General features: G+C 42.5%; 1 protein-coding gene and 1 pseudogene across 2 annotated transcripts in view; both read right to left on the bottom strand.

Annotated features, from left to right (window-relative positions):
* Positions 1 to 24,402, bottom strand: part of pik3r3b (phosphoinositide-3-kinase, regulatory subunit 3b (gamma)) — a 258,254-nt gene extending 233,852 nt beyond the window's left edge. The window contains exons 1-3 of one of the 2 annotated variants that reach the window (XM_034703712.1): positions 24,184 to 24,402; positions 23,758 to 23,892; positions 22,686 to 23,640 (exon numbers count right to left, since the gene is read on the bottom strand). In XM_034703712.1, coding sequence (XP_034559603.1) covers positions 22,686 to 23,037 — 352 coding nt within the window. In that variant the 5' untranslated portion in view covers positions 23,038 to 23,640; positions 23,758 to 23,892; positions 24,184 to 24,402. Of the gene's footprint in view, positions 1 to 22,685; positions 23,893 to 24,183 lie in introns of both variants that reach the window. The other variant, XM_034703705.1, reaches the window with a different exon arrangement.
* Positions 15,750 to 15,889, bottom strand: LOC117808582 (annotated as a pseudogene).
* Positions 24,403 to 24,888: the final 486 nt, after the last annotated feature.

The raw sequence follows: 24,888 nt of genomic DNA on the forward strand, positions 1-24,888 counted from the left end.
AAAGATAAATGAGGAAGAGATTGTTTTAGAGGTAATGGTGTAGTGAAGTGGTGTTTTATTAAATGAGAAAAATAAGTGATGGAGGGAATGTTCAGGCGGAGAGGGGAAGTGGGTGGATAACATGAGCTGTAGCACGTTGGAGTGTGTGTGTTTGGACGTTTGTGTGTCCTAAAACAGCGTATAATTAAATCTCTCATGGACGCAGCAGCAGAAGATGCATGGGTCGCTTAATACAGGGTGACAAATGCACTAATACGCATGCACACACACATCCAAGTACTGCATCCTGCAAACATGCATGTAATCAAAGAGACGTCTCTTCAATTTCCAATGTCATATTTAGCACACGTATAGAGAAGTGCACCACTTTTGATACTTTTTTTAGGTAAAGAGGAAATAAGTAAACAGAGCTGCCAAGGGGAAGCTCCCTGCTGAGCACAGAGAGACAGAAAATGGGTTAGAGAGAGACAAAACTCTAGGGGGACTGAATAATTAGCTGATCTGGAAGATGGAGGCAGTTAGTGAGAAGAGAGAGGGAGAGTGCGATGTGAGAAATGAAGTAAGGTGATGATCCAGATGCGGAAGCGAGAGAGTTAAAGAAAGCTTAGGAGACGTGTCTGTCACTCCAAAATCTACCTCCAGGCATGTGTGGACCTGCTGAATACTAAAGAGTTACACATGTTGAGACAGAAAGTCAGTACTGCTTGCTAATACTTCCAAAAGGAAAATGTCCAAGCTCAATTACAAAGCCCAAAATTGATTTTCTGAACACTCTGAGCTCTGTGCATCGACCAGAAAACTGTTGTGTTTGAGTAGTTTTCTAAATGTGGCCAGGGATGGGACATTGCAGATATCTTAGGGACGAGCAGGGGAGTATGGTGTTTGGGAAGGACAGCAGGCCTGAATCTGGGACAGGGTGGATGGTTAAAGGAGGTCAACAAAGGTGCAGAGGGGCGAAGCCTTGGAGGGATTTGTAAGAGAAGTAGTAATTTGCAAATGATTCAGGTTTTATTGGGAGCCAGTAGAGGTGGACAAAAGTTGGGTTGATGTGCTTCCAGGGTTTGGTGCAGGAAAGAATCCTGGCAGATGATTTGTGTACATACTGGATGCTGTCCAGTGTTTTGCTGGGTACCCTTGACAGGACTCTGTAGCAGTAGTCAAGGCGGGAGGTTATAAAGGAATAGATGAGGGATTCGGCTGCAGAGTTGAGACATATATGTTAAGATATACTATACTTATGAGGGTTTGACAGTTTCACAGCTGTAAACACGTTAAGTAAGCCTAAACCACACAGCCGCTGCAAAAGTTACTGCAAACCTTAAAAAAGAAACGTTTACAAAAGGAGCTCAAACTAGCTCATGTGGAGTTCCTCTGCTCCCAGTTTTGTTTTCAGCACATGGCCCTTAAGCCAGCAGAGAGGTCCTTGTAGTGTGCTTTTTCCAACCCAGCCGAGTTCTCTGCTCTCAGCTTGGATTGTATAAATGTCCTTTCCATTAATTTTTTTTCGGTGATGAAGAGACCAACAGATCCAGAACTTCCCACTTCTGTTTCCCTTCAAAAATTGAGGGGCCTCCAATGAGCCGAGACATTTCTTGGAGTGTATCTGGAACTCTCCGATTGGAGATTGGAGTTAACAGGACCAGTTGAGAAGGTTTAATGCATGTCAGCTCCTCAAACTGTTGCTGAGCCTTTCAAAGTCTTCTCATGATCCAGCTGGAGAAGCTTCAGGATTTAAAAAAGAAGAGAAATAAGGGAAAGGTTGACAGCCAGCTAGAGCCGAAGCTGGGAACCTGATTAATCAAACAGGTGCTGTGAGAGGAGTTGATGAGCCATCAAAGGAACACTAAAGGAAAAATGGAACAAGTTTCTGTTCTAACAGGTGCAGACCTGAGAGGCAGTTCCTGCTCATTAAATAGGTTGTCAACAACTTTCACTTCTGACCAGGTTCGGCTCTTAGAAACTTTCCATTACAAGAGCTGGTGTGAAAGAGAGGAGGAATCCCTTTGACGAAAACATCCAAGTCTAGGCATAGGAGTTGAGCACTGCTCCTGTGTCTATGGATGTGAAGGTGAAAGTGGTTATATATGGCCTCACCAGACTTTCTGTGATTAAAATCTCTAACCAAGCATGAGCTGAAATGAAAGAAGAACATTTCAATGCATTGATCTGGACACTTATTGCAACCTCTAAATATGCATGCAATAATGTAGCTGTAGTGTACAGGTGGAGTCTTATTTTAAAAAGGTACCTAAATGTGACACTAAATTAAAGTGTGAGATTCAAGGCATTAAAAAGTCTGGAAACACTTTTGGCTTATGTTCTGTTTTTAGTTGCAAACCTGGACAGCTTCAGATGCTTCAAATAAGAGCTGTCACAATAATCCGTATTGACAAATGTTGATATTGTGCTAAAAATGAGCATACAGAAATACTGTGTAACCAACTGGCTCGTAGTAGGGTGCAGTAGTGGTTGGTTACGCTGGTTGTTGCAGCTGTAATAAGGAAGACAAATGAAGAGGCAGCAGCAGGGGTAAAAGAAGAAGACTCCTGCTAGCCAGCTAGACTCAACCGCAGTGTGTGGCTTCTACCGTAGCACAAATAAAGCAAGGTACTCTACCCAAACCCGAAAAAGTTTCCTCACCAGTTTAACAGTTTTTTGGATTTCGTAAAAAAGATTGTTGACACTCCTGTCTGAAGGAAAATAAGGAACAACAGTGAGTGCAAAAGGGTGAAAATGAAGCATGGACTGAAAAAGCCAAAGGAATGATTGGTGGACATTCAGCCAAAGATATCAGAGTGGCTGGCTGTCTGTGGCCTCACACACAAACTCTCCATCCGGCACCAGCTAGTGGTTTTGATTTAGTCCGCATATTGTTGTCAGATGTTGGGACTTTTTTTCAACATCTAAAGAACAAGTCTTTTTGTCTTTTGTTGAAACTTAATTTGCTACCATTCTTGGCGAGGTCTGTCTTGTAAGAGATGTCTAATCTCAGTGGGGCTAACCTGGCTGAATAAAGGTTAAACAAAACTCAACCCTCAGTGAGCCACCGCTGAGATTACTAACAGACAAAATCACATCAGGGAGAAACTCACTGGAACTGAAAACGTAACAATGTGATTTTATTCCTTGTACTTTGTCACCACACAAGTGTTTTATCTGTACACAGTGTGCTACCAAAGTGAGAAAAAGAGAAGAGAGTCATCCTGTATTAATGCAAACTAGGTTAAACTGGAGCTGTGTGATGCCAGAGGGAGAACAAGGGGGTGATGGGGAGGAAAAAAAGGAGTAAATGACATTGAGATGACGAGAGAGAGAGTGATAGAGAGGAGAGAGCTGGGACAGAAGAGCAGAGATATGATAGATATGAGCCAGACATCAATGTACCAAACCAAGCAGGCCAAGCATGTGTGTTTGTATGTGTGTGCGTGTCAGATGTGGCGTGGTGAGTTCAGGGGCAGTTCAGCTCTACCCTGGAGTGCCTGAGTAGTGGTGAATTTAAACAGAGTTTATAGAAAAAAAAAGAGATAAAATGAGATCAGAGCAGAGTCCACAGAGACACAGAGGGAACGAGCAGAAGAGAGAGAAGAGGAATGACTAATGACCGGACGGTGTATGTGGCTCTCATCTGTGAGCTCTTCCATTAATAAAACATTAGTCTGTCTCCACAGAATGTAACTTTTCATCTATAATTATCTCCCTGCTCCCCGTGCACGGTACATCTACTGACGGTAGGCCTTCATTTGAGAAGCGATTACAGTCCCTCTACGCTGCTGAAATCACCCGTTTTCTCCGTGCAGATTTGAATGGGCGGCATGTTCCAGTGTTCAAGGAAAGAATAATAATACAAATGACCAGAGGCTGAGCAGTTGGACGGTGGGAAAAAGAAGCACAAAGCCTGTTTCTGCCAGCACTGCACACAAAGACAGTATAAATACAGGTATTATCTGGTTTCTGCCGTTGGAGTTTCAGGCTTCACTTCAAACTGACAGCTGATTGCAGAGCTGGAAGGTGAAGCTTTCACAGATTACAGAACAAAACCAAGATGAGTCTACAGCCATGGAGGCGATTTTGTGAGGTTGAAAGGCTCGTGAGAAAAAAATATAATTGTAAAGCAGTTAGAGATTGTGGTTCACAGGTTGTTTTCCACTCTCTGCAGGTTTGTTAAAGGAGAAAAGTCATAGCTGAGGGATCTGGTATTACCCCAAGGTGGTGGAAGCAGTGACATTTTGATTTGATTCAAGAGCCAGATGAAAAGGCATCATGACTACCAAAGTTATGAATGTAGGAATCAGCAAAATGTAGTCCTTGTACTTGCATATTACGTTATAGTTACAGTTTCTTCATTGAAACTTTCCTGAATTATCACTAAACCATTAGTACACAATCTTCATACGTAATCTTTATATCCTCAGGTGGCACTGCATTAAAAACTGACATGCTATGTAGTGGAAATCACTGCATGGGCTCAAAATCACTTCAAAAAACCATTGTCTGTGAACACATTTTGTTGCCTCATCCACAAATGTAGGTTAAAACTGTACCATGCAAAAAGGAAACCATATAAACATGATCCAGAAACACTGGAGACTTATCTGAACCTGAGCTGGACTGAGGGGAGGTGGAAAACTGTCCTGTGATCTGATGAATCAAAATCTGACATTCTTTTTAGAAATCATAGACATCACATCCTCCACTCTAAAGAGGAGAGGGACTACCTGCCTTTTTTCACACATCACATCACATTTGTGAAGGCTTTGTTAATGTTGAACATTACATGCAGGTTAAGGAGCAACATATGCTGCCATCCACACAATGCCTTCTTCAGGGAGGACCTTATTTCAGCAAGACAATGGCAAACCACATTCTGTCTGATTACAACAGCATGGCCCAGTAATAGAAGAGTCTGGGTGCTTAACTGACCTACCGACAGTCCAGGCCAAATTAAGAATTAGCTTTTTTTTTTTATAAGCAATGAAACGTTTCAGTTTCAACATATAATCTGTTGTCTTTGCACTATTTTCGATTAAATGTAGGCTTTAAATGATTTGCAAGTCTGTTTTCATCGACATTTTAAACAGGGTCCTGACTTTTTTAGAATTGGAGTTTACAAAATATTCAGTGTTATTCTTTCAAACTACATTAAATTAGATTTTCATACCTTAAATCTACTAAGGGGGGGGGGGGTAAAATACAATTTATCAAAGTTAGAGCTTGATGGATCCTTAAAGTCACAATACATTCTCATTATTTGTGAATAGCACTCTACTGCCTGAGGTTCAACACACTTATCTTTTGGACTAATAGTATATTGGCTTCAGAGGTTTGTCCATATGTAATAATCCTCAAATGCTCGTCATATTAATACTGTTCATGTGTTCTGGGAAAATGTGCATGTTAAATCACAGTTACGCTGATTAATGCTTTAATTAGTAGAATTAATGAGCATGTTAGCATAACGGCTTATGTTTAATAATGGCTGTGATTGTGTGAGGACATCAGTCTGCTGCAGAGTGTGAAAACAGCTGAAAGTCATTAAACTTCCATAAAAACGTCTTGTCTCTGTGTGACAGAGGGAATAATGACTCCGAGTCAGTCAGCAGAGAAAACACACACACATACGTGTTCCCACACTCACACACCTGCTTCCATAAGTGCACCAGTGTACAGCCACGCAGCGTGACCGAGAAAAGGCAAGGTAAGGAATTCCGAAAGGCCAGAAGGAAAATTCACTCAAATAACAAACGCAGCATGATCGGGGAACAATGAGTGGAGAGCGAGAGAGGAGAGGGGAAATAAAGAAATCAGTCAGAGGGAGCAAAACGCTGACCTTCAAAAGAAACTATTGTGTGAAAAAAATGTGTAACACAGCACCTTCTGCCATCAGGCATCACCTGTGTTTACGCTTTGCTTTTCACTAACACAAACAAACTGATTCCACTGACACTGCAGAACTGTCACAGAGGAGGAAGGAGCCACCACGACATGCAGCATCTACAGCTCAGACTCCCATGTTTCAACAATATTATAATGTAGAGAAAAACTAAATTCACAGGGAATTTATGTTGAAAAAATATGACTAAAAAAGGAGGTTAAGAAAAGTCAGCTGAAATCAGGGTTTATTGTACCCCAGGCCTTCTTGTATAATCAACGTTTGTAAATTTTGTGTGAAATCATGGCATCTGTACATATTAAGTCATATTGATGGACTTGCTGTGAGTCAAAAATATATTTTGGAGTATGTTTTTTTGTGCATGTTCATTTCAGCATGATGCAAAAGACATTCATAGGTCAGAAGCACAACTTCTGTTCTTGCTGCTACTACACTTCTCATCCTAGTAGGAAAAAAAATAAAACACTTAGTTTCTCTTCATTTGAGCAACAATATAAGTGACATACTCATCCAAAGTGCCCACTGTCATAAATCACCGCTTCAGCTTTTTCCGGATACTTTGATGGATCACATGGTCAGAAATCATCCTCAGGCCAGTGATTCGTCATTTCAGCCATCAAACAAAGGTACTCCCTCCACACACACACACACACACACACACACACACACACACACACACACACACACACACACACACACACACACACACACACACACACACACACACACACACACACATTTACTAACCTGTATGCTTAACCTCAATCTCCTCCACAAACACACACAAGTGTAGGGTCACTGTGGCAAAGTGTGTCCTGTGCAAGCAAACACACTCTCACTGTTTGAGCGTGTTTTCACATGAAATGCTTTCATGTCACAGACGAGGGCAACAAGAGATAAATGCATGGAGGAAGATATAAATGATGGCCTGAGGTGTGTGTGTGTGTGTGTGTGTGTGTGTGTGTTTCTGTGTGGTTGTGGGCTCATATATGTTGACGTTCTCAGTTTTTCTGCCTGTTTTCAGGACCTGAGCAGATTTTTTTCCTCTGAAGATGAAAGCTGACAGGAGGAAGAAGACACAGTTTGACCTGTGGGCTTGATGGAGGCTGCAGAGGACTGCTGCACAAGACAAACACTGATCCTCTTTTCCTCCTTCATGCAATCCTTTTTTTGTATTGAAGCACCAAAATTGCACTTCTGGTGAAATCAGCACAGAGAAATTATGTAGTCAGGATGTCGTATAAGAGATATCCATGGGGATGTGCTGCCACCATATTTATTTTTACTCATAAACGAAGAATTCAAGCAGGGGCGTGTCCGGTATATGTCCAACACATGTGCCTGAACAGCATTTTAATGTCGTTTTCATTTCAGTTATATTTATGTGCACAGAAGAGATCTGTTCATCAAAAGTGAAAATATTCCAATCTGCATTTATATTTCTATGCCAAGCATGTGTTGCTTTTTACAGGTATCCATGCTATGAAACATGCACTGGATTTATCTCATTGCTTGCATGAAAAAAAAGTGTGCAGGGATATTGATTTAAAAGGAAGCCAACACAGAAGTTTGGGAGGGGCCACAAGCTGAGTTGCTGCTATCTTAGTGTGCCATCTTGTCTTCATGGGAGCAAAGTATTATGCAAAGAGAATCACTCCAAATAAAGCTGCAGAATCAAATTCCTAAATCTAAGAGCAGAAGCTTCTGCCAGCAAACACCCCTACAATGAGTCTCTTTCACCCCAAAGCTCTCCAGTTGGCACATCATCATCCCAACTGGCTCCTGTGGCTCAAACACACACACACACACACACTCCTACACACACACACACACACACACACACACACACACAGAAACACAGAGAGAAGGAGAAGGCACACACTCCCTCTCTCTTCCCCCCTCTGCACCAGTGGTGCCAAGCACTACAATGCTCAGCTCAAATACCAAAACAAAGGCTCAAATTAGGACAGTGGTTTGGTTTATGGAGGGTGGATGAATGTGTGTGTGATGTGTGTGTGTGTGTGTGTGTGTGTGTGTGTGTGTGTGTGTGTGTGTGTGTGTGTGTGTGCGTGTGCGTGTGTGTGTGTGTGTGTGTGTGTGTGCCTCTGTACAATCTGATCCCTTTAAATCCTCTGCTCTGTTTGACTTTTACAGCCCAATTTCTCTCTCTTAACATTTCTTCTTGTTGGTTTAAACCCCCTGCTTCTACATCTTCACGCCATCATCAGTGTGAGGAGCGCACACATACAATGTGCAGGGACAGAGGCTCAATTCCAAGTCAGCACTGTCCAACTCAAAATTCCGATTTGTGTGTTCGGGCTGAGAGCTGCTCCAAACTGCGCTTTATTTTCTGTTAGTATGCATATCTGCAGACTTTCATGTGAGACTTGCCAATAAGTCAGAGTGGTGACATGCAAATGTGGCTTTCCTGCCTCCCACTGAATTTGCAAAAACCAAGCATGGATGAAGAGGAGAAGAAACCACGGGAAAGTTGATCTGTGAGTTAAACCCCCTGGCTGCTGGAGGATGTTATTATAATTCTATGCATGCTTTTTAAACTTCCAAAATACAGTTGAGCTTGGCAGTAACAGAGATACAAACACCAACAATGAGCTGATTGGCTTGGATCAGACTGGACATGTCCTTCCCTGGCTCTTTATGACTCTATCAGGAGGCATTTCCTGCAGAAACAACTTATCACAGGCACTTCTGACCTCGTTGTTTAAGTTAGCTTGCTGTTAAATTCTATATCTTGTGATACTATTACTGCTTACATGAGCAGACAGCTATTCCTGTGTCAAGCACCATTATCAGCCCTGCAGAGCCAGTGCTGATTTGGATTTTGCTACTTTTCATTAGCAAGCTTACCAAGTGTCTGTGATTGTTTATGCAATGCATGGTGTAGAAGTATGGACAGAGATTGATTGTGAAACAGTGCTCAAATAACTTCAGAAGAGAAGCTGAAGCTAAGTGATAGGATTATGTTTGGCCACAAGGGGCACCAAAGTCGACACAAACAGAAAGTTCCCCATAGCAGCTTCAATATGTGCTTATTTGGACTAATGAATCTTCAGTCGTTATCAGTACATGGATGGATCAAAAGAGGCAAGTATGTGGTGCTCTTTTGTTTTTAATTGCAGTCTGTTGTTTTAATCACATTAATGTGACTCAGGTCCTGATCTTCTCGACTCAGGAGCTCAGTGTTCAACTGCAAGTCGAGTCTTGAGATCTGGTCTAGAGTCAAGGTTTGTCAAACACTGGTACAAGGTTTGTGAGTCAAACCTTCAGGGCCAGAGAGCTGTTTGCAGTAAACTTTCAGTAGTAAGATATCATGTTTGGTTAAGGCAGTTGATGTGTTTTTCTTTCGGTCATAATTAAATTTTAATGACATTTTGAGTAAACAATAAAGCAATGAAAGGAAAGAGTTTCAATGATGAATTGTTGTTTGCAGGACATTTCAATTGGACTGTAATCTAAGGTTTATTTCATGTAGGTAAAATGAAAATAAAAAATTAAGCACAAGGATGTTTTCACAACAACTCACATATGCATTTCTTCTTTTTTATGAACACATTATGTGAAAATGTGTTGTAATAGCCCTTATAAAGTGCTCATTAATGCAAACACTGCAGTAACCTGCTGCATAAATGTAATGTACCGAACCCCCAAACGCATGGCTGCCTGTGAGACAAAACGAGCTGCTTAAATTATTTTTACAACGCCTCCGACGGCTGGAATGAAGCCGGTCAAATGACTTGTACCCGAGTCTATCGAGAGACTTCAGAGGGCATAAAAATGCAGCGAAGAGGAGGTCGTAAAAAGCCATGCGGTTTTATAGGTGGCCATAAACAGGCTGCAGGATGGGGGGATACGGAAGAGAGAGCAGATCTCCACCGGTCAGAAGGATATCTTTCAGCCCTTCATTCTTTTTTAAACATAAAACCTAGTTCCGAGTCAGTGCACACGGATCAGGGAGGAAGACGATTTACAGGACGGGTCCCTGCTACTGACGGCTACGAGTACATCATCTAACTCTGCAGGAAGAGCAGGAGCAGCTACTGTCTTCAGATTTACTTTGTAGCTTCAGATGGGTTTGATTTTAAAGAGGTGCCATTGCAAAGATGCAAGTTTAGGTTCTTTGTATTATGAAACAGGCAGAGCTGTAGCTACTGGAGAACACCCTGAGGTTATGTCTTCAAGTCTTTTCAGAGATTTGAGCCGTTTGGAGAATTTAAAAGCTCAAACATTTGTTGCTTTAACTAAGAGGTCAACTTTCAGGTCCCTCAGACTGGCTGAACTGCTGCAAACATCAATATCTCCTTATTTTCCATTTAGAAATCTAGATTCTAACCAATGGGTCATGGAGTACGCAAACTCAAACAAACTGCAAAAACAGCTAAATATATCCTGGGTCACATCACAGAATCAGTCAAAGCATCTACAGCCCGATGCACCTTTTTCCAACGCCTTCAATGTACTTTAAAATATATTTGAAGAGACCTGCTCCCTCAGAGCAAATCCTCCCACGGATGATTCCAAGCCAAACAATAACTTCTCCAATAGAGAGCTGCTGTTTCCTTAACCTACACGGACCCAAAGCTACAAGAATTTCCCACTTTGTAGTGTTCAAAAAAGATGTTTAATGGATGCTGGATCACAAAGCCTTTCAGATACGAGCTCACCCTGATGTTGCATCAGATCACCATTCAAATATGTATTCATCAGTGTATAGCCTTGTGGCTATCTTTTGTTTGATGGTTCAGAGCTGGATATTTAAAAAGCTGTGTGACTTGATAGAAAAAGGGAAACCTTCACTCAGCAGAGACAGATTTAAAGGCCCTCCAAAAGTTCAAATGCATTACTTTAATTACATCATTACCTAAATGGAAAAATCAGACCACTAATATTTCAGATTTAGATCAGAAAAGATAAGCTTGAAAGCGAGACAGAAACAAAACACGGGTAAGTGTTTCCCTCTTTGCTCCTTCCGTTCTGCTTTTCACTTTTAGTTTCCACAGAAATAAAAATCAATACGGCCTGTTTGTTTTTGTGAGTGTGTTTGTGCGGTTGGTGCGCATACTTTTACTGCTGACGAGTAAATCCTCACTGGCTCAGGAGGAGAAGCCTCCCGACTCAGCGCAGTGATTCCAAGGCCAATTAGGCAGCCAATAAAATAAAAGCTTTATTGACAACAGCTCTCCCTGACGGTCCGCCTCACTGAGCCTCCCACATCACTACAGTATGTGACCTGAACCCCTCACAGATGTATTCCCAGGACTGGATCTGCAGTTTAACACAGAGTACGGATGGGTCACTGCCATGCAGCATCAAAGAATTAAAGCGCTGCATCCTGGCGGCCTCCCAGGAGCCTCTGCTCCTGTTTTATTCATGGCTGTTTGCTGTGTTTATTTGTATCACCTTCTCCTTTCAGTGAGCAACTCAGCAGCTTCACCCGATTCATCAATTTAACACCAGCACGGTGTGGACTTCCATAATTGACTTTCAAAACAGGAGTGATAAATCTCAGCTCCTCCACAAACAATAACACAACAGAGATTAAAGACATTAGCATGCAGCAGAGGGAAAAAACCCATAATTCTACGTCCTATCATGCTTTGATTGTTATTAAGAATAGATTATATACAGAGAGAACCCAACATTAAAAGTGAAAATCATGCTTGTTACAGTCTTTCTGACAGTGTGGTGGTAAAATATAAACAGATATCTATAGTTTATAGTGTAGATGAGATTAATCTTTAGGATTAGAGGAAAAAGAAGGGTACGAATGAGTACTGAAATGTGGAAAGTTGAAAAAGAGAGGCGAAGAATATATACAAATGAAATGAAACAAGGCATTCATTTTGGAGGGACGAGCTACTGTTTAAATGCTGCTTTTTGGTTCAGGGTCCCTTAAAAACTGGTTCTTGTATGTCTTGTCTTATTGGTTTTCAGTGTTATGTGTTTCATTTTCTGCTTTAACTTCTCTTAACTTCTTTCTGGGAATGGATTAATTGTCATCTTTTTCACAACCCAGCAGCCCAGTCTTATAGAGTTTTATGCAGACCATGAAAGTAACAGGTGACTTCAGTAGATAAAAAAATGTTTCCAAAGAATTTTCCCTGAAAGAATCAACCAAGGCTCTAAAACATTGGGACAAAAATTAGCTATCTGCCAATGAAATTTGAGCATCTCTCACCAATTCTCAGGTTTTTGCACTGGCCTCCTATTAAATTCAGAATCAAGTTGAAACTCTTGCCATTGTGCAGAGTTGAATGGTCAAGCTTTTATTAGAGAGCTTCTAAAGCCAGCAGGACTGTTCCTCAGACCAGACTCAACCCTAACAGAGACTGTGCATTTAAAGTTGTTTCTACTAAACTTTGGAGCTGTCTCCCACTGGAACTGAAAGCTGTTGACACTGAGGACATTTTTAAAAAGCAGCTGTTTACCTTTCTGTCTAGACTTGCTTTAATTTAATCTGTCCATGTCTGCTTTTATGTTAATTGTCTGTTTTGAAAGTGTTTTTATAATCTCTGCTTTGCCTTTTAATCTTTTATCATGAAGCACTTTGCTCCTCTGCTCTTAAAAGGTTTTACATAAATGAACATGTTAGTTATATATCAGTCCTGGCCTAAGATGTTTCAAAAACAAGTTTCCAAGCAAAGAAATTCAGACTCTGCATGTATGAACACATACGACTGAACTTCTTAGATTGAGTGGACTTAAATGCTCTTCCCTGCTCACCCCAGTTATTCATTTTATTTGTGGAGTTTATTTAATTAAGACAACGCACATTAATCAACATTTCAGCTGCATACACCAATATATATATATATGCGGTAAATAGTATCTCGTCCTGCTCTTCCTGCACACTGCCCCCTTCACCAAGATCGAATTGCATGTTTTGATTTGAGAAGGCTCGTCCAACACTGACTTTGTCCGGCTTTGTCATGTGTGAGCCTATTTTTAAAGAAATTCAGGACCTCAATGTCCCGAAGTTGGCATGAAGGAAAGAGGATTGTGGTAGGATGTTTGGGCAGGATGTGTACGATAAATTTGAAAAAGGACTTGCAGTTCATTTAATGCAGCAATTTCCCTCCAGTAATACTTTCTGATATGCAAGCCTCTGTGAGGCAGTTTTATGTGTTTATTTTCTCTGTGACCTTTACAGCAACAATGGATATTGTGTATGTGCTTTTCTGTGATGGGGTGTATACTGACAGAATAACCTGCAGACTGTCTGCACCTCATTAAGGCGTTCGTTAAGATGGTCTAATTGGCATGCAGCCCTGCATAACGCTGCCGACAGAGAGGTCGAATATCACACCTCATCACAATGATTTGAAATGAGGACCGTGAAACAGGATCTTTTGGGATTATTTCAACATATTTCCAGTCAAATGTTAGCAGTCTATACTACTTATGCATATATAAGTCATTAAATTGATACCAGTGTTTAAAACAGCAGCCTTCCAAAGGGACAGCAGTAAAAACAAGAGGGATTTGTGAATATGGAAAGAGTCTAAACGACTTGTTCAGATGAAGGAATGAAAGAGAAAGAATAAAATCAAAGACAGACAGGAAGGGTGAATCAGCCAGAGGATGTTCTGCCAAGTCACAACTCCATATTTCCACATGGGAGACACATGTCATCACCAGAGAGGAGAAAAAACTGAAACACACACACACACACAAACTACGTGCATGCACATACACACAGAGACAAAAAGAAGGTCAGAAAAAAAAATCAGGCCACATAAATATCTGTGACAAGGACTCATCGTGCTCAGTTTCAGCGTGACATGACAGTGAACCACATACAGAGCAATAAGTAGAGCATGGAGCTGTTTCGTATTTAAATATGAATTAGGTCTACGACAGCTTCAAAAGGATAAAGAAACTCTCAAGTGCCAAAAAACAATGACAGTGCTTCTTAAATTTAGCCTTCAGGAGTAATTTCCCTCAAAACGAGAGACAGGTCTTTGACATGATTTTACTTGTGAGTGTGGGAACATTGAATCTAGACAGACTCAAGATGGACAGACTTTAAACAGGTCTTTAAACAAGGATTGTTTTACATGAATATTTTTAAAATGTGTTTAGATTCTCCTGAACCTTTATATGTGAGAGATCTCAAGTGATAAGTTCAACAGTATCTGTAATATCAGAAGAGATAGTAGTGTTTTTTTCTCAGCGTCCCAAGTGCAGAAACGTCTTCAAAGTCAGCTGTTTTTTGTCACTGCCCTCTCAGCACTCCCAGCTGAGAATAGTTCAACACTCATCAATGTCACTTCTTCACCACTGAGCAAGGATCAAGAAATGGTGAGACTTTTCTTATCAGCATTGACGACATCAATAACTTTAGGGGGGTACAGGGGAGAGACTTGCCACACTTGGTTTTTGGAGGGTTAAATTCCCTGGTCTAGAGCGGTAAGTAACACCACAACACAGCAACAGCCAATTGTGCTGCACAACACTTCTTTGGACTAAAAGCAGATATGAAGCATCAGAAGTATTTTAAAACTGACCTAATGGTAACTACTATGGGAAGTGGAGGTGCCATGGGACAGCTTTCAGAACCTAGTGAGAGTAAGTGCTAGTGAGAAGTGCTCTGAATGGGAGGTCAATGCGCCACCACTACGGGTACACAAAAAATGTGTTCACTCCTACATGCCTGGGATCTCTCCAGCTAGTTAGGCATGTTTTGGACAGTGGGAAGAAGCTGGTCAGGATAACTCATCACTCTCAATTGTCCATAGATGTACATGTTTGTTTCTACATGTTGACCCCCGTGAAAGGCAGGCAACCTGTGCAGGGTGCACCTTGTCTATCGCCCAATGACAGCTGCAATAGGCTCCACCCCCTGTGACCCCAACTAAAATGAAAAAGGGTCTAAAAGAGTAGAGCAGAAATCTCAGAGCACAGAGGCATTGTGAGGAGAGGGTTTAAATCTGAGGAACAGGAAACCTGTATGAGTGAAATTACTTATATAAGCACTGAATGTTGAAGTGCAAGGGCAGGACTTTGAGGAAAGTATTACAAAATCCGAACATTAATTCAACAAGACGTTCTCTCAAACTGAAAAACAACACTAAAAAAAAATATATATATTTTTCCACCATGGAAACAACAGAAATACGAGAACAAGAAAAATTATCACTGGAGGAAAAGCACACACACATTCACACACAGTGAGGGTCTTTAGAGAACAAAGTGAGAGCCGGGAGTCAAACTAAACCGACACCTAAAACTATGACTTCAAGCACGTTAGAGTGTTGAGCCAATGCCGTGATCATCGATCCCCTGAGCTCAGTAAACACAGAGCTGACACACACCTTGGTCAATGCACACACTTACACACTCATCATTTCACACTGTGTGTATAAGGCCAGCAATTACTACTCTGTGTTTCTGTGCTCTCGCTCCCCTCATGTTTGATCTCTCGGTCATTATGGAGTGCAGCGGCGTTCCATCTCCTCTGTGATCACATTGATCCGCTCAGCACCAGCACACCTCTGCAGACACGGAGACACTTAGGCTGCCCAGCGCTCAATTAAAAACTGTGATTGCTATTGACAACCTCTGTTTGGTATGTATGTTTGTGTGTCAGGTGACAATGTGCAAGGGAGAAAGACAACCACTAGGTAATGTTGTGTTTTATGCCACACCTCATGTGAAGGAGCGAGTGAGTGAGCTGTGCATGGATTGCCATTCAGAGCAGTTAGGGGCTCTGTGTCTTGTGAAAGTGCATGCCAGCAGTGCCCAGGAAGCGCAGAGCCGCCAGCCAAATTTCAAGACCAGCAACAACCAGAGTCCCTACATGGACTGAGCTACTGCCGCCCCAACTGTGGTACTCCTGCCCAAAGGTGTGGCATGAAAGCAGTCCTCAACTACCACAAATTATGCATCCCAGATTCCCATATTTGTGGAATCTGCAGGTGTGAGCCTTGCTCTAAGTGAACCACATTGTTGATCATGGTATTTTCCCTGCCAGTTAAGTATAAAGATGTTTATTTTGTGCTGAAGTGAATAAATAATGATGGACAACACTCAGGGGACTGCATGGTTTGTGTGGATGGGGTTAATGCTTTGTTGTCATTGACTGTCAGCCATCTGCAACAGTCAATGGCATCATACCCCTAGCTTTGCTAATGCCATTGTTAGTTGGTCTTACAGCACGTTATGGGACAGGACAGCTGAAGAGAGACAGGAAATGTGTCGAGTAGAGAGTGGGGGAAGAAAGTCAAGTCAAGTCAAGTCAAGTCAAGTCAACTTTATTTATATAGCACATTTAAAAACAACCAGTGTTGGCCAAAGTGCTTTTCAAGGTAAAAAGTAAAATTACATGAAGAAAATGATAAACAACAAAACGTATCGGGATATGCATGTCCTCCTCACAAGAGATGTGTCTTCAACAAAGATTTAAAACATTCAACAGTGGGGGGCGATCGTAAATGGAGTGGCAAGCCATTCCAGAGCTGGGGGCCACTGCTGCAAAGGCTCAGTCACCCAGGTTTTAAGCTGTGTTTTAGGCACATCCAGGAGCAGCTGGCTTGTTGACCACAGTGCTCGAGCTGGATTATGAACATGAAGAAGATGAGCCAAGTAGAAGATGGTGCCAATCCATTTAGGGGCCTTGTAGAAATGGCGATGACCAAACTTCGGATTTTTCAGGGCTTCCTCTGCCGCTTAGAGTCAACTTTCTGGTATTCAGGCCAAGACTCCCCATGCATTTCCATAATTTATTGACCAACAAGTAACTTGAAAAGCGAGGCTGGAGTTGGGATTGAGAGACGTCGTCTAAAAGTAGATTGTTAGCTGCAGAAATCTGTTTTTAGAGATTAAAGTAAAGTTGTTGTCAAATGGCCGCCTACTACTACTAGTGCTTACTAGTGTAAAGCCTGTTAAGTGTGCAATACTGCTGTGACTACCAACAAAACCAAACACACATTAAAAATCATGTCACGTAACTGCAGATTCTGAATGTATATGCAGAATATGTTAATAGATGCAAATAAGCCTGAGTGCATTTGTGTGGTAAATCTATCCATGCAAGGAAATATGTTAGAGTCAGACTTCCAAAGTGAAGACATTTTCGACAGTCTGATCAGCTGTTTGAGGGTTCTTGTTAGACTTAAGTAATACAGCCCTGAACGGTCTGTACTTAATTCAGGTCTCAGGTCTTGTGAATCTCGTACATGAAAGGCATGATGAGTGTTTCGTTACATGTGTTTAACTTCACATGTGCAGCTATTCCAACCAAAGCCTCCATGCAGAATGAAGCGATCATGTCTAGTGTTCTGGTTTACATCTAATTGCATCTTACATTTACATAAAAGAGGAACAGAGTGTCTCGAGCTGCAGGGCTCATCTGCTGATAAAAGACGGAAGCTTCCTTATCACAGCGCGGCAGAGCGCTGCATGCGATTAGCCCGTTAGATGCAGCATGAACTCCTGATTACCTTAACATTTGTCCTATATACCTGTAGGTGGATAGTGACGAGGAAACTGTGAGGGATTCATTAGCTTACTATCATAATTAATGTTGTATGCAGCCGGCAAACAGCTCCCCTCAGGGAAAGGTAACATGTCAGGTTGGGAAAAGATGGAAGGTGTTCACAATCGCACAGTGTCAGATAGTGTTACTCATTGATTAGTGCTATGAGCCCTGTTAGAGCTATTATGTATCACATGCTGTTTAATCAGAGCACTGAAGTACAGGAAAAGGTAAATGGGGAGGAGAGGAATAGGAATAGGAATAAAGGATATGGATGTACATACTGAAAGGGAAATGTATTGTTATTATTAAATAAGGCGAGAAGGGAGAAATGTTTCAAACTGCAGCATGCCCAACAAACAAAGATGCTCAAAGGAATGAGTGAACGTCATCAATCCCCCTTTGCATTTGATTGGTAGGTATTATAAGCTTCCACCATTGCATTCCTGTGTGGTTAAATATGTCCCACAGTCATCTCTCTGCATGCTCCTCTACGGTAAACAGCGTCAGCTGAGACAGACTTTTACAACACAATAGGAATGCTGCAAAATCAGAGTAGCATTGTGTGTGTTTCTGCAGCTTCAGCATTGTTTCCAAACTAATTAATGTCGGGAAATATGATGGCATGTGCTGCTTCTGCTGACCTAAAGCCCCTTTCCTTTGGCAAGTCCACATGATGAATAGAGAGAAGGTGTATTGTTCAAAAGGCTTCATTTGTATCTGGATGAAAACATTACTGTGAATACATCGGACCATGTGTTATTATGCATGTTCAGAATTGAATTAGTTTTCTGTAATTTATGGCCTCATTTAGGAACTCGTTGCGTCTGTTTGGTCATGATCCAATGAACAAGCTGACTGTCATAAACTGTTTAACACACCATATCTGCAGTTTATTGCTGGGCATGTCCTAAACATTTGGCTCATCTAGCTTGTTTGCTGAAATAAAAAGCAAGCAACTTCAGCAAACATGTAACTTAAACCAATTCACCTCACTTTTATCCCAGCTTTGAGCACATTTTTCAGCCCGTGCTATGAGAACAGTAAAATGCTGCAAGCCCTCGTGGTCATGGAGCCCACTCACTGACTCACTGCATTATATATGACTTCATCTAAATTGGCCAGTAATCCTTGATCAATTCAGTTTCCGGAAGAATATGAAACCCTCGGCAGTGTTAGAGCTGAAACAGAGCGGGGCGTGCCTGAGTGTCAGCCGCGTTGGAGACTGCAGATCAGTTAGCTCCCTTCCACACAGGCCTCCCTGCTGCTTCTGCTGCTGCTACACAGCTACACCGCTGCTGCCGCTCCTGCTTCTGGTGATTTGTGACTGCAGGAATGTGGTATGCCAGTAAACCAGCCAATCAATTATTCAGGACAAACACAACCTTGTGTGGCTGATGGATGGATGGATGGATGGATGGATTGATGGGTGGATGGATTGATGGATGGACCACTGGCCTGGCTACAACACATAACTAAAAGTATCAACACAGCAAGCAGGGACATACAGAGATGGGGAACAATATTTACCCGAGCCCGCAGCAGTGTGGACATTATTTATGTACGCAGCACCAAACCCACGTCCATAAAACAGATGGGCAGCCAGACAATTAAAGAGAGCAGGGAGGCGGCAGAGGAAGGAGAGGAGAGAACATTGCTCTGCGTCTGACCTATTTAGCAAATGCAGAGCCATAAACACAGCAGATCAGAACTCACTCTGCAGCAGACAGCCAGGGCTAAAACTGAGCAAACCACCCCAACCCTGTAAAAACGCTAATCAAAGCCTGCAGCGTTCAAAATAGCTTTTAAAGTGGGGCAACCTGTTTTGCAAAGCCTTTATATTTTAGGCTTGAGTCCTCGTTACAGCCTGTTTTTGCTCAGTCCTAAATAAATAATCAAACATCCAGCTGCACTGAAAGGAAACACTCAAAACACAGTAGTGTATAGTTCGCACTCTAACTGGAGTCAGTATCAGGAGATGTTGGAGGAGTTTATAAATATTAAACTGATTCAGTCTAAAAAAAAACAGTCTACACCAAGAGTACAGCTGCTGGAAGACATATGGTGCCACAACATGTCTGAATGTTTGTGTGACCTGCAGAGTCAGGAGATAGGAGAGGCTGTCATTGATCTGCTGCTGCCAGAGCTCAGACAGCACTTTATGGAGTACACCTGCATCCTCACTACAGAGTCGGGACACACCCTATGATCACTATGCTACATTACTTCATATTCGGAGCAGTCTTTGGCATTTAAAAGATGCAAACTTATTGCATGCAAACTATATGCTTTAAGAGCATTCCTATAAAATGACTTACAGTTTGGGCTTTGGAATATAAGATAGTCACCACATCCATACAAAGTGGTATGGAGTCGTTCTGTTTCAGCACAAATATTTATTGGCCCACCCAAAATGCTCTGCTAAAGTGTAGTCCAATTAGCACTAAATTCTATGAACATGGCCACCCCAAGCAACTTTGAGACTTAACTTAATGGGAAGTAAAAGTAGAACAAGAAAACGTAATTAGTCAGACAGAGTTCAGCTGCAGCAAGAAGTCAGGAGGGATGTATTGAAATAGTTGCCAACATTAGTTCAGCTTGTTTTTGGTAGAGAATTGAGCATTCAGACGACTACAAGGTTGAATCTTCAATGTCATCATCCTCGCTAGTAGGAACCAGAATTATCAATAATTCATAACATTGTTGCTATTGTAGGCTTGAAATGCCTAATATGTAGCTCTGGTTGTGCCATAATGCTGTAATGATCTACTACCTGGATGTAAACAAGCACAGGTGACAGATGTCACTTAGTACCCCGGTGTGGTTTGTCAGTATGTTGATCTAGAACATGGAAGCAAAGAAGGCTGTGTCTGGTTAAACTGACCTATAACTACTCACCCAGAGCAACGAATAACCAGTACAGGCATGTGGACGTTAACCTGCAGAGGACTGAAGGCTGGGGGTGCTAGCTCTGCTAATGTTAGGCACACTGCAGAAAAAAAATTACATTGGTTACCCACTGACTCTGTAATCCATGGTTTAGCCTGTTTATGTTAAATAAATTATGCTAGTTTTCTTATCTTTACACTTGTCAGCTTGTGTCAATTCAAAAATAGAAAATGAGTCGCTTCAGAACATCCCTATAATTTTGGGAATATTATCCAAGCAATAATATTCAGCAGCAATACTTTTGTTTCCATCTTTATTGTGACACTGTGATTTAAAAGGCAACAATTTCTGCATCCATCCCAGCAATTTACCATGGACATCCTTTCACGCCAGTGCACATGCACAACACTTAGACAAAGGACTGCACTCTCATATACAGTATCAGATCATATCTTCAGCTCATTCAAAGCTCTTTACAATCCATGTCTATCACGCCATCCACAAATACATTCATACTCCTAATGGCGAGTGCTCAAAAAGTTCTCCTTCAAATAAATCTACACACTCACACCAACACACACATGTCACAGCCTTCAGAAACAATTAGGTGTGCGGTATCTTGCCTGAGAACACTTTGACTTGCAGATTTAACCCTCAGCCTTCTCATTAGTGGACCTTAAACTCTACTCCAAGAGTACCATCCGCCTCAAGATACTGTGTACAATCTGATGCAGAAACACTCTCACATGCACCTGTCATTCCATCATGTGCAATTAGTTTCAGCGTCAAGAAGGTAAAAGCTCCATTACCACCTGTGATAATAACGTATGAACAGGAGTGTAAAAATCATTCAAACACAGCCTGCTTTCACAAGATCTTTCCTTGGAAATCTCACTCCCACTGATGCCTGAACCAGGTGTTAACAGGAGATACTCAGGCCTGCTGGGTTTCACGCAGGGCTGCTGTCTGACTGAAGGGTTTGGCTGGACTGGAGTTGGAAGATCGAGGTAGATCAGTTCTGCAGAAACCAAGTCTGTAGGTTATCAGCTGATCAGCGGCTGGATAAACAGCCCTGCAGGCAATTAGGCAGTTGGGTACACACTATGTGGCCATTCTGAAAGTGCTCTGCATGTGCAGGTTGAACACAACAGTAAATGTCATTAGCAGGGTTGTTGCATCCAAATTACCAAAACACAAACTACTTGCCTCCACACTATCAAATGCATTCAGTGCATCAATGCTTTTATGATTAAATAAGTCTAACTCAAAGCATGGTGAAAATAGTGAAAACCTGTTAATTGATGCATCTCTATTACAAAGTGCGCTGTCATTTTTTTACATTGGACAACAGCACAGTTAGAAACAGCAACATGGACTGTGAGGCACCTAGAGCGCATTAACACAAAGCAGTTCTGCAAGATTTGAAAATATCAAATTCATGAGTCCTTGGGGGTTTCTGGCACATAAATACACGGGTAACAAGTGTGGAATTGGTTTGATTAGTGGAACGTGTCAAAATTAATCGGAGAGAAAATTATATTAAGACACAGCCTGCATGTTACACATTTGCTAAAATGGGCCCCAGGACAGGGGCGAAGTCATGAACAGCAACCACCTTATGCCTTTCATGGACCACTTTGATGAATACAAGCTTCAAGTGTTAGTGTAAGGACAGAGTAGTGCTCAATACCTTAAATGTATCAAGGTTCAATTGCCAAAACAACACAAGCAAAGTCAATCCAGCCAAGCGATACATTCCAAACCTTTAGGTAGCCAAATCTTGAAAAAGCAACCTAGTGTATGGTCTTCCTAGACGCCAATTACTGCACCTGCTATTTGACCTAATGCCATTTAGTTAGGCCCACTATTGCTGCAGATACATCCCAAATTCAAAAAGGAGGGATGATGTCCATCAGAGCATTTGACAGAGTTGGCAGTTCAGTGATCAAAATACTTCAAACAGGAATCAAATTAAGAACTATCAAGAGTCTGAATCACTTTAAGGGTACCCTTTCTGGAACTGTGTTATAAGTTTTGAAACAGCACCTAACTATTATGGTTCAGGAGTGAAAGAAAGGTGATCAAGCTGATTGGGGCATCCCAGGAAAAATCTTGGGTCTTAGAAACACAAATTCTGACCCTGACAGACCAAACAAATAACCACCAACTCCAAGCTGCAGTCCTCAATTTGAGATAACTTTCAGACACCAAACAAAGTTCAAGTCATACTTCAATCAAGCAAGCAGACTTGCACTTAAAATACTCCTCCACAACTGTAGACACATTTGAGGCCAGCATCAGGTTTGGCTTCTAACCTTGTTAAAAGGTGAAGGTTTCAAACTCGAGGTCACAAAAAACATCCACACTGAGAGCACTGTATTCACTTATTCATTCTGCTGATGCAGCACCTACCTGAGGCAGCAGCTGCTCCAGGAGGCTGAGGCCCCACAGTGGTCTGCGTTCCCCCTGGGGTCGGTGGTACAGGCCTGGGCCAGGATTTAGCCGCAGGTGGACTGACCCTGACCACGCCAACGTACTCCACAAAAGTCCCTGGAAAGTCTCCCTTCTCTTTGGTCCTCTCATTGGTGCCGTGCAGCCAGCCTTTGGGGCTCCGCTCATCCCCATCCTGGTAGTCGAGCCCCGGCCCGGCAATCAGCGAGGCCTTGGAGACAGTAAGCAGATCGCCCGGCTGGAGGCTGATGTCATCACCACGCTCACGCTTGTACTCAAAGAGCGCCCTGTACTGGAAACTGTCGGATGCCATGGCATGAAGTTCATAGGTTGGTTCAAAAGCCTAAAATGCTGGGGTTTGCCTGAGATTTGTGGTGTTAAAACTGCAATTAACACCTTAAAGATATTTAACAGAAACTTTGTTTGTGGTTAAAAAATTCCTGAGGAGAAACTGGAACTCAACCGTAACCTGGGAAAGCTGTTTTTGTGCCTGAGATGTGCTGTGTCGTGCTGACTTGGATGACACAGTGATGAAAATTTGATTCCTGAGGTGAAATTTGACACCTTCTTAGTCCTATAATCTCCTAAAGAGCAGGTCCAACCGTCTTTATCCAAAAATATGAGTCCTCTGAGTAACTAAAGTTAACAGTTGGCTGGTCTTTGCTTTGACACTATATTTGATAAATCACTCAGACAGTTTCTAAAAGATTTACTGCATAAATCCAGTCCCAGCTCTCTGGTTTGAGGCCTGCGGGTTTTCCGGAGTCGGGACAGATAGCCGGACAAACCCTCCACCTCACTGTGCCTGTGCTGGGAGAAGAAAAAGAAGAGGAGGTGGAGGGGGGAGCTGGGTGGAAGCTGGATGGTGGCACAGTTTTCTAGGACGGGGCGACCTCCAGACGATGCCCCAAAGCTTCTGCGGGTTCCAATGTTAATGAGAAAGTATTTAAATCCAAAGCTGAGCGTCCTGTGAAGTCAGACAGTCACACACACTCTCTCTCACACACACACACACACACACTTACACACACACCTGAGGAAATCCACTGCAGTGCAGAATTTGGCTTCTTATTGGGAGCGCCCCTGTGTGCACTCTTCTGTATGAAATCCTGCTGGTTCGCCTTTCTTCTTAGTGCAGCCCCCTGGTGCAGACAGACAAACCTGCAAACTTAAAGATGAAGTTACAGGGTTAACATCACAGACTTCAGAGCAGTTATTATCTAAAAGCAAGAAAATATTAAACAAGCCAGCTTTAAAAGTATTTTGGCAGAGCATCAGTTTAAGTCAATACAATTAGAACATTTAATTATGCAAATCCCTCACCACTCCACTGCTACTACAGACTATCACTTACAACAAGCGTGACTAGGCGAATATCAACTTCAGACAGCGTGCCCGACTCAACTCGCCCTGCGCCAGTCTGCCCTGCTGTCTGCCTGCTAACACGCCGCAAACTCACCGCTTAGACTGCCCGGACGAGCCCTGATCCTCCACGGACGTCTCAGTGTACGAAATGTCCGCTTCCACACGACCTGAACCCCGCAGAGCGAGCCCAGACATCCGTGAAGCCCCGTCAGGATAAAATTGGATGGCGTGGCTGGTCCCGCAGACAGGCAGCCTGCTCAGTGCTGTAGTGAGCGGTAGTGCTGATGTCAGTAAACCCCTCCTCCCCCCTCCTCTTCCTCCTCCTGCCGTCTGCAAATTATGCCAGCCAGCGGAGGAGACGGGACGGGTCGGTGTGGCGCACCGTCGCTGCAGCAAACACCGCGTGACCCGGTTATAATGCTCTCAGTTTCTCCTGCATTTGTTATCTCACTGAGTTATTTTGTTACACACTCAATAGGATGTCTGGGTGTATTAGATGTTCAGAGATGAATTATGTAACAACTCTGTGACCTGGAACAGAGTCGCTGCATGAATCCTTGCAGACAAGAGAGGCGTTTAAGGAAAAAAAATAGACAAAATAAAAAAAGAAATCATACGGGGTTGATTCTAGGGAGCTGGATGATAGGAGAGCAGTGTAGTCTGGGTTGGTGTTTGGAGTGCGCACATGACGCAGCAGCAGACAGCGGCAGACTGCTGCGTCATCAGGTGCGCACATCTCCAGTTTGGAGCAGCAGAGTACATCCAGGTACACAGTGTACAGAGCAGAGAGGAGAGGGGA

This window comes from Notolabrus celidotus, chromosome 2, assembly GCF_009762535.1.
Source record: "Notolabrus celidotus isolate fNotCel1 chromosome 2, fNotCel1.pri, whole genome shotgun sequence".
Lineage (NCBI taxonomy): Eukaryota > Metazoa > Chordata > Actinopteri > Labriformes > Labridae > Notolabrus > Notolabrus celidotus.